Source organism: Zootoca vivipara, chromosome Z1 (assembly GCF_965207765.1).
Source record: "Zootoca vivipara chromosome Z1, rZooViv2.hap1.1, whole genome shotgun sequence".
NCBI classification, from domain to species: domain Eukaryota; kingdom Metazoa; phylum Chordata; class Lepidosauria; order Squamata; family Lacertidae; genus Zootoca; species Zootoca vivipara.
The window spans coordinates 40229991-40245599 of NC_142583.1; the positions used below are offsets into that span (position 1 = coordinate 40229991).

The 15609-nt window shown below is 40.5% G+C and overlaps 1 protein-coding gene across 3 annotated transcripts in view; it reads left to right on the top strand.

Annotated features, from left to right (window-relative positions):
* Positions 1 to 15609, top strand: part of MGAT4D (MGAT4 family member D) — a 51395-nt gene that overhangs the window by 17709 nt on the left and 18077 nt on the right. For all 3 annotated transcript variants that reach the window (XM_060278612.2, XM_060278613.2, XM_088661101.1), the window contains exons 3-10: positions 604 to 744; positions 2158 to 2291; positions 5276 to 5322; positions 7729 to 7842; positions 9501 to 9576; positions 11117 to 11231; positions 12724 to 12854; positions 15197 to 15304. In XM_060278612.2, coding sequence (XP_060134595.1) covers positions 604 to 744; positions 2158 to 2291; positions 5276 to 5322; positions 7729 to 7842; positions 9501 to 9576; positions 11117 to 11231; positions 12724 to 12854; positions 15197 to 15304 — 866 coding nt within the window. The remainder of the gene's footprint in view (positions 1 to 603; positions 745 to 2157; positions 2292 to 5275; positions 5323 to 7728; positions 7843 to 9500; positions 9577 to 11116; positions 11232 to 12723; positions 12855 to 15196; positions 15305 to 15609) is intronic.

Here is a 15609-nt window from a genome sequence, read left to right on the forward strand (position 1 = left end):
AAGAAATACCTGCTGATGCTTTGACTAAAGCTGTTAATAAGGAACAACTTGGTATATATGTAAAGAAATTGCTTTTGTGCTAGATTTTCATAATGGTCAGAATGAAAAGGGGGAGGTTGTGAGCATTTTCACCCCTCCCATTCTGAAAATCTGGTGATATCTGCTGTTGGGAGGGAACAGTTAGGAATTGTTACTTTGTTGTTTTTCATTCCTGACTCTGCTCTCTGCTGTGTGCTGTGTGCAGTTTAATATCTTCTGTAGACAAGATGGCTAAGTGAGAGGCTGTAACACTCACAAAGCCAGATCTGTAAATATGCAGTAGTTAATAGAAATAAATGAGGAATGTTTTGAAACCTCTACAAATGCTTCTGCTGTTCACTGCTGATTTGGTGCTCATAAAGCCCAGTTATGAGTCCATGATTCCCGGGTGTATGCTGAAGGTGTTCCAGACGTCCTGCCCAGGCATAGGGGCCTAAGAAGACCTGGACAGATCCTGGCATTTACCCACAGTTATCTCAGTACTCTGAGCATGCTGGCATTTTAGGCAGCTATTTAAGTGTTTCGATTTTGAGTTCCAAAGCTCTTTTTTCCTTTCGTTTTAAGACTCTACGAAGTTGAACGTGTTGAGTCTCGCCAACAAACTCCCTATACATCTTTCAAATATCCATTACTATCTGCCTCATCTCCAGGAGCATGAAGATGGTATTTATCCAAATGTTGTAGTTGGACAAGGAAGGACTGGGGGTGAGAATATGTTTGTTTGTTTGTTTGTTTGTTTGTTTGTTTGTTTGTATTTAGAGAGCAACCCTAAACTCCAGATTAGAACTGCCTTCTGGAAAGAGTTAGGATATGGTGGGTGTGCCTATCTGCCTCCCTCTGCCAGTGGAAACTGGTCCATATGGGCAACTGGGGCTCTGCCCCACCATAGTGAATTCCTCTGCTACTGCTTCCAATGGTGGGGGGATGAAACTGTAGTGATCTGCTGGGCTGCAACCCTCAGCAGAACTACACACACACACACTTTGCCATGCTAATGCAGGAGAATGAGAAGAGAGACAATGTAAAAGTGCCACTTTTTAAAAGGTATCCAAGGTTTGTCCAAGCGGTAGTTGAGGAATCTCCCAGATGAAGAGCTTTGTAAAACCTTTGCAGGAGGAGGAAAGCAATAGGCAACATTTTTGACTACTGCATTTTTCTCTTGCTGCTTCTGTTTAGTATACAGAAGATAGGCCCCTCTTTTGGTCTATCTTCTCAGGCTTCAAGTCTCTCTCACACACACCCCTTTTGTGCACTGTTATCTCATTTTGCCCTCACAGTAGTTCTCCTGCTCTGTGCTATTCTTTGTAAAAGGCTTGTATTTGGCAGCTCTGCACAAATCTGCTTTAAAATTCTGCCCAGATGTTAGTGGAGTAGTAGGTGAAGGGCGGTATCCCCGTGGTAGAACATCTGCCTTGCATGCAGAAGAACCCAGGTTCAATCCCCGGCGTCTCCAGGTAGGACTGGGAGAGATTTCTGCCTGAAACCCTGGAGTGCCACTGCCAAGCAGTATAGAAATACTGAGCTAGATGGATGAATGGTCTGACTTAGCATAAGGCAGCACAGGAGGGCACAGTGTTCTTGTGCACAGATTCTGCTTTTGGGTTTCCCACAGGTATTTGGGTGGTCACTGTAAGAACTGGAAGCTGGACTAGATGGGCCATTGGCCTGATATAGCAGACTGTTCTTGCTGTGACGCTTCTGCTGCCAGCATATGAGTTACCACTTGTATCTATAAAATATGACAGATCCTTCTTATCAAGGGGGTTAATTTGTCCGTATTAAAGGGAAGTAAAAAATTAAGGGAACTAGCTTAATAAAATGGACAGCTAATGGAGAATGCAAAACATTCCCAAAATAAGGAGGACCTGGATTCAAAACTTAAAACCATACTCTAACACACAGAAAATCTAACTTAGTGTTGGATTATGACCAACGTAGAATATGCATTTTTATTCTTACTGGTTTAAACTTACTGCTGATTTCTGCACTTAAGGTCGATAATAGTATCACGTTAGTAATATCTGTAGTTGTGTCATTATGTAAATGAAAATGATTTTTTATTGTGCTGATTTAAAAAATTGTCCAACTAAGTCACGAAGTCCCCTTTTTTGACGTTAGTGGCCATGGTAATAGGTGTTCCAACAGTGCGAAGAGAAAAGGAAAGCTATTTGATGGACACACTGGAATCCCTTTTCAGTGGAATGTCTGAAGCTCAGAAGAAGCATTGTATGATAATTATCTTTGTAGCAGAGGTAAGTTGGCTTGAAATGATTTGTGTTTATGGAAAGAAAATGCAGCAGTCTGTGTTTGACTACAATACAGAAGTGGGGAATCTGTGGCCCTATAGATGTCGTGGGGCACCAATTCTCATCAGCCCTGGCCCACGGATGTTGGGATTCACGGTCCAGAATCCCTTCTACCCCTTTGCTACATTAGAGAATGATATTTATTTATTTATTTATTTAGATTTTGTCAGCTCGCACTCTGCCAGCTGATCTCAAGGGGTGGATACATTCAATCTAAAATGATGATTTGTCAGAAATATATATTGAACTACAATGAATAGCAGCAATAAAACTGCTAGCACATTTGGAAAGCTAAGCAGGGACTGGTATGGTTTCAAATTGGATGGGAGTCTGCATGTCAAGATTCTATTATTCTCAGCCAGTGTTTCTCAACCAGTGTGCCTCCAGATGTTTTGGGACTACAACTCCCATCATCCCTAGCTAGCAAGACCAGTGGTCAGGAATGATGGGAGTTGTAGTCCCAAAACATCTGGAGGCACACTGGTTGAGAAACACTGTTCTAAGCAATGGCAAACTAAAGTCAGCAAGCAGATCACTATATTGAGCATTACCCATAAAGACCAGAGTAAGCAGCTAGATCTTGCCCCAACGAGGAAACAAAGCCACTGCTTTGATTAATTCAGGAGCCAGTCATGGGGCTGCAACACTCTTCATGTGGAGATCTGTGGGCACGTGAGAAGCAATCAGGGGGAATCCACCCATTAGTCAATGTGAGTCCCTTGTCTCAGGTGGCATGGTGGTGGATCAGGGTCCTCTGACCTGTCTTCTGAGGCTTCTGGTCTCTACCTACCCACCAATGTTTGGCTGGTTACTGCTGCTGCCCTGCCACCACTAACACCAACCAACCAGCCATGACCTCTGGCTCAGCAGCTGTTCCCTAGGAAGCTAGAAGCCACATAAAGGTAAAGGTACCCTTGACCATTAGGTCCAGTTGTGGACGACTCTGGGGTTGCGCACTCATCTTGCTCTATAGGCAGAACAGCTTCCAGGTTATATGGCCAGCATGACTAAGCCACTTCTGGTGAACCAGAGCAGCACACGGAAACGCCGTTTACCTTCACGCTGGAGCGGTACCTATTTATCTACTTGCACTTTGACGTGCTTTCGAACTGCTAGGTGGGCAGGAGCAGGGACCAAGCAACGGGAGCTCACCCCGTTGTGGGGATTTGAACTGCTGACCTTCTTATTGGCAAGCCCTAGGCTCTGTGGTTTAGACCACAGCACCACCCGTGTCCCTAGAAGCCACATAGGTGCTCCTAATAAAGATGTTGTGAACACAAGCACTTGTTTAAAGTTTCACAGTTTACTACACAGAAGGTCAAAGGACCATCCTTGCTGCTATTGTGACAACAAATAAGTAATGCAGCAGCAACAGGAGGTCAGTGCACGGGGAAGCAGTGACAGCTCGTCCACCTTGGCTCAGGTGGGAAAATGCCTTGCACTAGCCCTGAATGAAATTCTGTTGATGGGCAAGTTGATGCAAAGGAGCACTTTGCAGTGGAAAACAATAAAGAACCAAGGATAAAGATAGTTGGAAGTGCCTATGACGCCTGTAGTCTCTCAGAACAGGGGTGCTGGGTATAGGGGGCACAAGGGGCTTCAGCCCCCTTAATACTTTGAAGCAGGGGCCCCAGTAGCAAAAGCTCAGTGGCTTTAAACGGACAATGTAATAGGTAGGAGCTTGAAGAGGGAAGAAACCTTGTAGTTTCTGGAGCAACATTATGCTGTTAGTCTTTAATCAGTGTATAATGTAGATGGAGAAAAACCCCAAGCAGAGACTGCCGAAATGATGATTTTCTTAGGCAGCTCCTGCAAACGAAGGACACATTCTCACATATATTAATGTTGCAAACCTATGGTGATAATCTTTCCATAACTACATAAGTAGTCTTACTGCATATACAGCACAAGATACTGTGGACATATTGTGCAATTGCCCTAAAGGGTCAAATACTGCATACAAGAGTTCAATATTTCTCACAATAGTGCATTATCATGACTTTAATATTTGAATATTTTATGGGTATTCCTGATGGCATTAATGCATAAATGTACAAGAGTAGTAAAAGTAAATAAATAAATAAATAATACTAATAATAAATAATTGATTATTTATACCCCACCCATCAGGCTGGGTTTCCCCAGTCACTCTGGGCGGCTTCCAACAAAACATTAAAATACAATAATTGTGTTCATAGCAAGCTTTAGAACTCCTAGACCAGGCATAGGCAAACTCAACCCTCCAAATGTTTTGGGACTACAACTCCCATCATCCCTAGCTAACAGGACCAGTGGTCAGGGATGATAGGAATTGTAGTCCCAAAACATCTGGAGGGCCGAATTTGCCTATGCCTGTCCTAGAGCACTGCCGTAAAAACAAAAGAAAAGAAAAGAAAAACCTGTCTGGTTATGTTGTGGGAATGTGCTGTAACTTGGTTGCTACAATTTCACATATAAATGCAACAGTTTGGAAACACTTGGAATAAACTGTTGGAAGTTCTCTGTAATGGATGTCCTGAGGCAAGGAAACTGCTTGGGTGAATTTTCTCACCAAAGGTTTGTCGGTGGGGGGAGTTTGTGATTAACTCAGCTGCATTTCCATTATTGAGAACAAATCAGGAGGGTATATAGTTCATTGCTGCAAGGTAAGAGTGATAGATTTTTTTCTAAAAGCAATACTTCTGCATATAATTATGAGGCAAAGTACATACATCTTAATCCTTCTATATAATATAAACAAGTGTGCTGCAGCTTCTTTCTATTTAATTTTTAACATTCATAAAATAAAATTTATTCTGCTGTGTCCATTGTTAAGCGATAGTGACTGTAAAATAGAATAAAATGAATGCACATATGGTTTTCTGTATGATTAGCACAACTTCTGTTTTCAGAACATAGCAGAAATGTTGATTTCTTTTTTAAATTTTTAGGTGGATTTAAAATATGTCAACAGCATTGCAGAAAGCATTAGGAGCCGGTAAGTTTTTTATAATATGTCAGCTTATGGCTACTAAAAATAAGTAATATGCCATTAAAAATACCGCATCAATAAATGTTTACTTATCAGTAACATGGATTACTGTAAAAAATAAAAAATAAAAATATTTTTTATTTTGTTTCGACTACGTCAGACCAACACAGCTACCTACCTACATGGATTACTGTAGCATATACTAAACTAGATATTAACATTTACGGCACTAAGGAAGACAGAAAAATAGGTAATAGTATTGCAAAGTTTAGCTAAATCCTTTAGTTCTCTCTTTCTCTATGACACTACTTTGCATTTATAATCTTTAAATAAGCGAACTTGAGACTACTTTCCACATAATTTAACTATGCCAGCTCAAAGCACCCTTGTGTGTATACTGCAACGAACCCCCTCGCTGACGTTGCCAATAGATTATGAGACGAAAGGGTACAGGGGTAAAGCAATCCCCACTCAATTCCTTACGCCTTAAAATAAACCCCTCAATTCTGGGCTTCCCAGTAAAGAGAGTCTAATTCCAGCTTTCGTGGCCTGATCTCACAAACACTCAGGGCTATTTGAATGATCAACCTCTTGCCTACATAACAGGGACTCCCTCAACTCAGATCCCCACTGTATCAGTCTGCCATACATAGCTGCCAAGTCTCCCGTATTCCCCGGGAAATCCCCGTTTTTCCAGCTGTTCCTAGCTGAAAAAACGGATTTTTTTGGTTTTCCCCAGTTTATTCTGGCGCAGCGGCCATTTTGGAACTGGGCGGAGCATGCTCAGAAGCAACTTTTGATGCTGCTCTGCCCAGTTCCAAAATGGCTGCAGTGCGACTTCTGGCGCGACGGCCATTTTGGAACTGCAAAGCAGCATCAAAAGTCACTTCTGAGCATGCTCCGCCCAGTTCCAAAATGGCAGCAGCGCTACTTCCGGTCTGCTACTTCCGGCCGGTCCCTTATTTCTCCGACAGCAACTTGGCAGGTATGCTGCCATATCACCCTGGCAAACATGTGGCACTCTAGGTTTTCACCATACTGCCTTTCCTGTGTGACTCTAGGACAAAACTATCCCCTTTTCCTTAGGTAAACTTTGCCTTTTTCTGAGTCTCCACCTCTGTGAGTTTTAATACGCTGCTGGAATAACCAAGACGATACTCTTTGGCACAAAAGGAAGATGAATGTTATTTTCTTGAGAACATAGGTTTTTCTTTTTTTAACGATGCATAAGTTTACAAGCTTAGTTACAGTTATACATTAACTCTGTCAGACTTTAACTTCAAGTTATCCTAAGCCTAACCTAAACCACCACTATCCTGGCCCCACACCCTTCTTCTTCCCTCTTCGTCACCACACTCCCACTCTCCCTCTTCCAACTGCCAAAAACTGTTATTCCCTCCTTTTTAAACTGGGCACCATCCTGCCTCCTAAATATGCGCTGTCAGTTAAACTGGAGGTGGAGTAACTCTTTCTAATCCAGGGTGTAATAAATCTTCCATCCTGGGGCTAATCCGTTACAAATACAATACTGAATTCAATTACTTACATTCTATGAGGTAATCAGAAATCTTTACTAGTATCTAGACATTTGGAGTAGCAATTCTTCTACCCTTTTCTAGGGTTTTTTTTGTCTGATTTCAAAATAATACCCTACTTTAATATAATAAAATGTAAAAAGTGCCTCTGTGATGCCAAAGGTATGGAAAATATGGCTTTTAGAGGTTGGTCCCATAGGTTTCCAGGAAGAGACTGGTTGATTCCTGAGGCTGAAGCGTTCATGTGCAGATGCGTATTTGAGGTGTCACATCCCTTCCTTCAGGGCTGCCTAGAGTTTGGAGAACTCTATGTTTGCTGCCTGTGCTAATAGGGCTCTCATGCTAGGGGTACTGTGCTGAATGGGTTGGCTTCTTCTGTTTCCCTGCAGCGTCTGCCTCAGGCGGTGCAAGTGCAAGAGGCAGCACTCTGCCTGCCCCATTGCTTCCACCAACAAGAAGGAGGCATTCTGGCATATGGCACTGCTGTTTGTCTTCTGTGGTCCCAGGTGGAGAAGCCAAGCAACAACGCTTTGAAGAGTGCCCCAACTCCCGCCAAGTTGAGAGGCGAGAGTCAGAGAGGGGCAGGGGGCAGGAGGCACAAATACCCATTTCACCTAAGGTGGCAAAACAGGACAGGCCACCCCTGAATGTAGTGGTGGCATATCTCAAGCCACAGAGTAATTGCAACAGAGGATCGCTTTGCCCAAGTCTGCAATACACATACACAGGAAAAATAAATTTTTTTGCTAATAAAATGTGCAAATGTCCTCCCACAAGCATAAACAAACATGAATAAGCCCTTGATCCTGTACAGTTTGTACCTCTGAACAGAAGTTCACCAGAAGAGAATACTGTTTTTCTTTTTTTCTTTTCTTAGCTTCCCAGAGGAGGCACTTTCTGGAGTTCTAGAGGTTGTATCTCCCCCTGCTTCCTATTATCCCAAGCTCTCCAATCTCAAGACATCATTAGGGGATTCAAGTAAGAGAGTAAGGTATGAAAGGCGGCGTGTGAGGATTTCAGACAGCACGTTATTAAGCGTTTTAAAAAGAGGGTTGTTTTATTTATTTTAAAGTGAATATCTTGGTTTTAAAGCTTCGTTCCCAAATCAGCTCTCAGTATCTTAAAACTACAAGGCATGGTTCAGTCAACAAATGCCACAAATGCAAATATAAGGAAAATAGTTCACCCCAGGGTGGGGCAGCTGCAGCTTAGAGGAAGCCCTGGAGGCTTGGCCTTTCAGCTCTGATCGGTCTCTGGAGCATGGGGTCAGCACCCTTCCCCACCAGCAGCCCTAGTCTTGGGCCCCATGGCAGCAGCCAACTGACTCCCAAGTAAACCTGGGGCGGAGACTCACGGAAGGACACCTTCACCACTGTTGCTGCGGAATCAGTGTAACCTCCCCACCTGTGGTGGAGTGTAGACTGGCAGGAGTGCTTCTGTCAGCATCATTGAGCACACTCAGATGCTTCCCCCCGTTCAATATCTGTCAATGTTGGCAGTATCCAGCTCTCATTGTGACCCCTCTCTCCCCCAGCTGCCACCACAGGGCCATCTTGCCCTGGGGGGAGTAGAGAAGACAGAAGCTTGAGGAACAATCAACCTCCAGTCCCCATTGTGGCCCCTGCCTCCCTCAACTGTCTCCACAGGGGCTTCTTGCCACGAGGGAAGTGAGAACATATTCTTCCAAGCAAAGAATATGCCTTTTTCATTTTATCGTAATATTTTTTTAAAATGATAGTTATACTCACAAAAATCTTATGCAAACTGTTTTTTTTGAAATCCGTCTGAAAAGAGGTATATCAATTACTTAAACAAATAAATTTAAAATGCCTATGAGCCATTACTACTTTTAGTAAGAGGTAGTCAATAAGGCCTAGATCCAGGAGCGCAACAGTTCCTTTCTGGGGAATATGACCCCACCCAGGCGAAGTACTGTATATCCATAAACTTCTTGTCTGCACTGAGTGTTTATTTGCTATTATTCAGTTTGTTGCTGATTTCAGGCAAACATTTTAAGCTGACATCTACACACCTTGTTGAAAAGGAAAGGAGAAATAAGAGCTGGATGTCACTTGTGTATTGTTGGCAACGCTCTCCAGACCTCCAGACAATCTCTCCTAAAATTTCATGCAGAAGTTTAAAATCATGGTAGAAACAATAAATTTCTGCAGAACCCTGCACAGGATAATTACTTATGGTTATTATTCTGTTTGATTAAAAATGTAAATCAATTAGTTTGGATTTCTTATAAACAAACAAACACAAACAAACAAACAAACAAACAAACAAACAGAAGTCTTCTAACACCACCTTTTGAAACTTCCCAGTAAGGTAGGATGAGAGTCAGAGTAACTCAGGGCTTCCAACTTGAAGCCTATGTAGATACCAGTGCAGGAAAAAACTGGGGTTGATACACTGAAAGTTGCTGATAAATCCAAGGGAAACAACGAAGTTACAGTCCCTGTTGTCACTCTCCCAGTGTAGATTATTAGCCAGGGTCACCAAGGCAGTTTCCATCCTCACTACCATCCAGAAAACTAGATTGAAATACTGTAGGTATAGATAAGAGTTTGCCTGTGTCTGTCTAAAATCTAGTATAAAAGTAAGCTCCTCTTTAAAAAATAATAATAATTTGTTGCCTCCGTTTAGATGGAGAACAAAACAGAATTTGGATTATAGCTTCTTAATGATGTATGCCCAACCAAGGGGAACTTACTATTTACAGGTAAGTTCACATGCTACATAAATTGCTGCACTAATTAAATTAGTTTTTCTTCTGTCCTTTGTAGTTGTGCTACTATTAGCAACATTTTCAACGCAGTTTAAAGAAATAAACCCTCTTATCTGCATCTTCTTCTTTTTCCTTATGTAAGCTATAAATTTCTTTTCTTTTTTAAGGCCAGTGTCTCTGTAAATCAATAAAAGGTTGAGGGAGGTTTAGATAAAATTGTGTCAATATTTTCAGTGCAGTCATTCACAATTTCTGAAGTCCACGAGGGTCCCTTGAGAGACTTTTAGTCATGCCTGGGAACAGATAATGGCTGTACAGGAGCCATAAGAACAGGCAGCCAAATCCCTCTTCACCTGGGGTGAATTGTAATTATTCTCTGTGTCCATTTAGGTCTGCTTCATCCTGAGATAATTAGGCATTTCCAAAGCTGAAAGCATCTTTGAGAAGCTCTGTTTCAGGAGTTGTTAGAAAGTGCTTTTTATTAACACTCAAGGGAGATGAAATGAAAACATTAAGAACTACAGCAGCTTTTAGCAGCTTGATTCAGAACTCATGCCAAAAAAACAAACAAACAAAAAAACTGGAACATTTATTGGGAGTACTGTTTCACTTCAGCATTCTTGGCACCCACAGCTTTTCACAAGATGATGTTCTTATTTGTAGCAATTAAACATATATATATTAGTGGAAAGCAAGCAGGTTATTCATTGAAGAGACAGATCAAATTGTTAAAGTAAAAGTGAAGCAGTTCCAGTGAGAAAACTATGCAATAAGGCATATCATTTTACCTATTGTTTGATGAGGGAAAATGCTAATGTTTAAACAACCTTTAGCTTCGATTATCCAATTTCCACATTTGAATCTCCTCAGAAGACATCTTATTATTTCTACTGCGCCAAATTTAAACTTCTCAATTAAAGTCATTAAACAGCACTGTTCATATGTAGTTAATATGTTGGGTTTTTTTTAACAATCTTTGCTACTTTTTAATCAGCCTACTAGTGATGATTCTGACTCTCCACCTTCTCACTCTATCGCTGTGATGCTTATATGCAGTGCTTTTTTACCTTTAAAAATGTGTAGGGGTACTCTTATTTTCCTACTTATATTGAAATACTGCCCCTCAAACTTAGATTCACAAAATGTTTAAGGGTATGCATACCCCTGCATCCCCCCAGAAAAAAGCACTGCTTATATGCCACCCAAAGGATTATCCAATTTTGTGTTCATCCTGCAAACCCATTTTCCAGGATATAGCGATGCCTTTTCTATGCTTCCATTTCTTGATCAAGGTGTCTCCCCTGCCAGGTAAATCTGTGCTGGCCGGTGACTGTAATAAATATTTACTACTACTACTTCCATTTCTGCTAATCTACAATGGAGTACAGAAGTGACTTATATTTATATTGATACCCTGTTGCCATTTCGTTTCCCTTTGCTTATTTCATTTATTTTTCTGGAAGCAACAAAATTATCTGTAAAGGGTCTCCAGATCTATGGCTGCAATTGAAAAAAAAGTTGATTTCTTTTTCAGCTAGAAGATGATATTATAGCGAAACCATCATATATACAAACAATCAGTGAGTTTATTGTGCTGCAGGACTCAAAGGAGTGGCTGTTTCTTGAATTTTCTCAGCTTGGGTTTATCGGTAAGTAAAGCAACATTATCCAAGACTGCAAAGGAGCAGCCTTAGCAAGAGAGGAAGTGTGTGCCTATTATCAGCAACAACTTTGCTCCTAAATTAGGAATGAATTTTTCATTCATTCATGATAGTAGGCTGAACTGAAGGAGGGGTGTGCTGAAATCTGACACCAGTTTCTCAAAAGTTTTATTTCTCTTCTAAAGAGGCTTTTGTTTTTCTGACACATTCATAGGGTGCATTAGAATTCCTTTAGAATTTCTGTGGATGAGGTTGAGCTTACTTTATGGTAGCAAGATGGCCAAGAGTGGTATGCTTGTGTTTCTCCCATTAAACATTTCTCCACTGCTCTGCAGCCTCCCTGGTTGTCCATGTTTCCTGATCAGAAAAAGCCCCATGGGAGGATATATCTTGTGACATCTTTCCTGGGCTTTAACTGAATTGTGGAAAATTGAGGAAGCTGGCTACCAAGTGCCCAACAGCAGTGCACTTGCTGATTTTTTTAAGGACAGTCCTTCCTTTCATCATTCCAAAAAAAGTTTCCACACAGATTTATTTAACAGTGAATAGACTTTACTTTTGAAAAGGCTAGTGTGACAAACAGCTATCAGGCACATGCTAGGCAGTGTCCCTGCCTTCTCACACAGCCTATGACATCATGGATTTTTCAGGAATCCCAGGCATCTGGGTAGGCTTCAGAATGCAGACCAACAGAGATATAACTTGCAGAATGAAAAGATGCTCACAACACCCTTCAGCTACTTCTAAAGTAATATAGGTGGAACGAAAGCCTCACTAGAGAATTTAACCAAACTTCCCCTCCCCTTGGACAATCATTGGATGCAGTTTCTTTTCTTATTAATTTATGGGAAATGGTTGACGGGTTGGATCAAGGAAATGTTGAACTCAACATTATGACGGCATAATGATTTCTAAACCTATGAGGCAGATCCAAGGAACAATCAGTGGAATTAACCTGTAACGGAACCAAAATAGAGTATCTGTAGGTCTGCGGGTTTTTAAGTTCTTCCATTAATAAATCACCTTGATCAAACAAAGAAAGCAAAACATGACCCAAGTAAATTAGCAGGTACTTAGATTACATATAATCTCCAGAACATGCACTTAGAAACAATGCAGAATACTGCGTAAGCAACTGTTGGAACAACATCAACTAGTTCTGCATGTTTTGTTCTTCCTTCAGGGTTCATCGGGATAGGTGATAAATTCAATTCAGTTAGTATTTAAAGGCAAACCTGCCCAATTCATACAAGATACAAACTGAAACAAAACCATCCTTCAAAATTTGCACATCTCTAAATTTTGCAGTGCAGTTCTCCGGTCAAATGATATGTACAAAAAATGCATACACTAGCGCAAAGTGTGCATAAAACTGCATATAATCATGGAAACAACATGCACAAATGCATTCTTTTGTGCTTTACTGTGCAGTATGGAAAGTTGTGATTTACCTCTCCCTTTTTGAAAACATCATTTTCAGGAAAACTATTCCGATGCAGAGACTTGCCACTGATAGTTGAATTTTTGTTAATGTTCTACAAAGATAAGCCAATTGACTGGCTTCTAGACCACTTACTTTCGGTTAAAGTTTGCAGTCCAGAGAAAGATGCAGTAAGTACTACAATTATTAACCAAAGTAAGTTGCATGGGGGTGGGGCAGATGGGCAAACACTGACAATACAATTACATTTTAGAACAAAAAGAGAAGGAAATTGTTGCCGATTGCTTACACAACTGGAATTTCCAAACAACCATTGGGCAAATGGATAGCATGAGTTCACAATAATTAACTCAACCAAATTCCATAAATTTCCGTGTCAATCATGTCACCCCACTATGAAAAAATACATATTCCATTATTCTGTAAGTCTGAATGTAATACTGTATACTGTAACATGACAGAAACAGAAATAATGAACACAAAATTCAAAAAAACTGCTGTTATGTACAAAATAATTTAATAAATCCAATTTAAGCTGTTGATCATTTGCATTTTATCTGTTGATATTATTGTAGTTTTTTAATTGGTTTAAATTGTGGATATGTTATGGGTATTTTATTTTAAAATGCAGCTAGATTTGTGCACAAATATTTGCATGTGATATTCCATTAGAATTATACATCTGAGTTTATATATTATTCTGTCATTTTCAAGACTGGTATTGCTTTATATGTTTTAATAAGATGTGGTTTGTTTGTTTGTTTGTTTGTTTGCTTATTTATTGCTTACATGTAGATCTAAGCTTTTCCTTCATTGAACTCAAGGTATAATACTCTATTTTCCCCCTCATTTAATCCCCACAACAACCCTCTGAAGCAGGTTAGATTGAGAGGCAGTGACTGACCCAATATTGCCCAGAGAGCTTCATAGCTGAGTGGGAATCTGAACTCTGGTTTCCCAGGTCTTAGTCCAACACTTAAAGCACTATGCCACACTGAATCCTAATAAAACCATATCTGCTGGAATATTGGACCTAATTTTGAAGTTGATCAGTTGAGTTGATCTGTAATTAAACAGTTAGCCCTACATTTTAAAAAATCTTACTCTTTCCCTTATTCTTTGTTGGCACATAAATACTAAACTTGAATTGAGTTTGTGTGTAGTCTTTTTCAACAAATATCTTTAAAGTTAAATAGAAGCCTACAACCAAAGAATTGGGTAATTAGTTTAAATTGATATATGTATGATATTTCTTTAATGTTTATCCCACCCCACCCCTGGCTACTGTGTCTTAGCTCTCATTGCTTCCTTAGGGTTGCAGCACTTCCAGTAAAACAGGCTTTAGGCACTGTGATATTTCTTTAGAGCCCCTCTCTCACTAGTCTCTGCTTGCTTCAGCTCCTTGTCTCATCTACATGTTGAGTGAAGAGATCCCTGCCCCCCTCTTAAGGGTGAACACTGCAAATGCAGCAAGCAACACAAGCAGAGGGACAATGACCTTGCTGAGTTGGTAATGTGAGAACAACCCCACCCCCCATGCACTAGAGTGATGACTTTTTCATTTTTTTTCTTAAAAATTATTTCCTGTAGCACAAATGGACGAACTTTTGCCTATTAATGACTAAAATGAGGTATATTCCATTGAAATATTTAAAAAGGTTACGCACAAACTGTTTTAAATTTTTTTGTATGCTGTTTTACCATTTCATAAAATTGTATTAACAATTCTATATATATTTCGTATCAAATTTGGACACAATACCACATTCCACAATGGGGAGTGTTCTTAGCAACATAGGGTATACAAATTTCACACCTGCGCAAGGTAAAAGCCCCTTTTTGGGACCTCAAAACTCAGCCAGCAGACCCTGCCAGGCATGCTGGGAAAAGAACCTACAGGAGAGGAAGCAAAACATTGTCCTCTAGTGGCGTCTATACTGTTACTGCAGCTAAAAAAAGCTTCCTTGTGTGTTTGATGACTCTATATATGTGACTCTAAAGCTTGGGTTCAATTTTATATCTGCTTACAGTGACTTCAAAAATGGTCAAAAAACTGATAATTTTTTAAAAATCGTTTTGTGCATGAGGTTTTCTTTATCAAATCTCTTTGAAAGTAAGATTTTATCTAATCTTTAATGAAAGCTCATCAAATTATGATACAGGGAAATGAGGTTGTAAAAAAGTCATCACCCTAGAGCAGGCATCCCCAAACTGCGGCCCTCCAGATGTTTTGGCCTACAACTCCCATGATCCCTAGCTAACAGGACCAGTGGTCAGGGATGATGGGAATTGTAGTCTAAAACATCTGGAGGGCCGAAGTTTGGGGATGCCTGCCCTAGAGTGTCCACAGTCAGTTCAGCACCACAAGCATAACCAAGTATAGGTGGTTTGTTCAACTGTGACGGAATATATTTTGCAATAGAAAGTTATAAATATGTAGAGAAACTGAAATGCAGCTGAATGTGGTTGCTTCCTTCTGTTGTTGTTTTACATGAAATGGTTTTGTTTTCAGAAACACTGTGAACGCCAAAAGACCTATTTGCGCATCCGTTATAGCCCATCTCTCTTTCAGCATGTGGGAATTCATTCTTCTTTGGCTGGGAAAATACAGAAATTGAAAGTAAGTTCTATTAGTCATTTGCTTCTTTCTCAACAACACGGTGTCAATAGTGTAGAAATACAACCATCACCAAGTTCAAAGGGAAGGCAAATAAAGTGCTAGAGACTTTGTGGAAGCAGTGCACAGATGCCAACACTAGTCACTGCCCTGCACGGTGTCTGCTAGCAAAACAAATCACAGTCCCCAATTGCCGTTAGTGATTGGGTGATTAGTGCTCAAGAATGCAAGTACACCTGCTTGAATGTTACCTCACCCTTCTTTAGCTTACAGATGAAGAATGTGGGGATTGCCAGCTCTATGCTCCC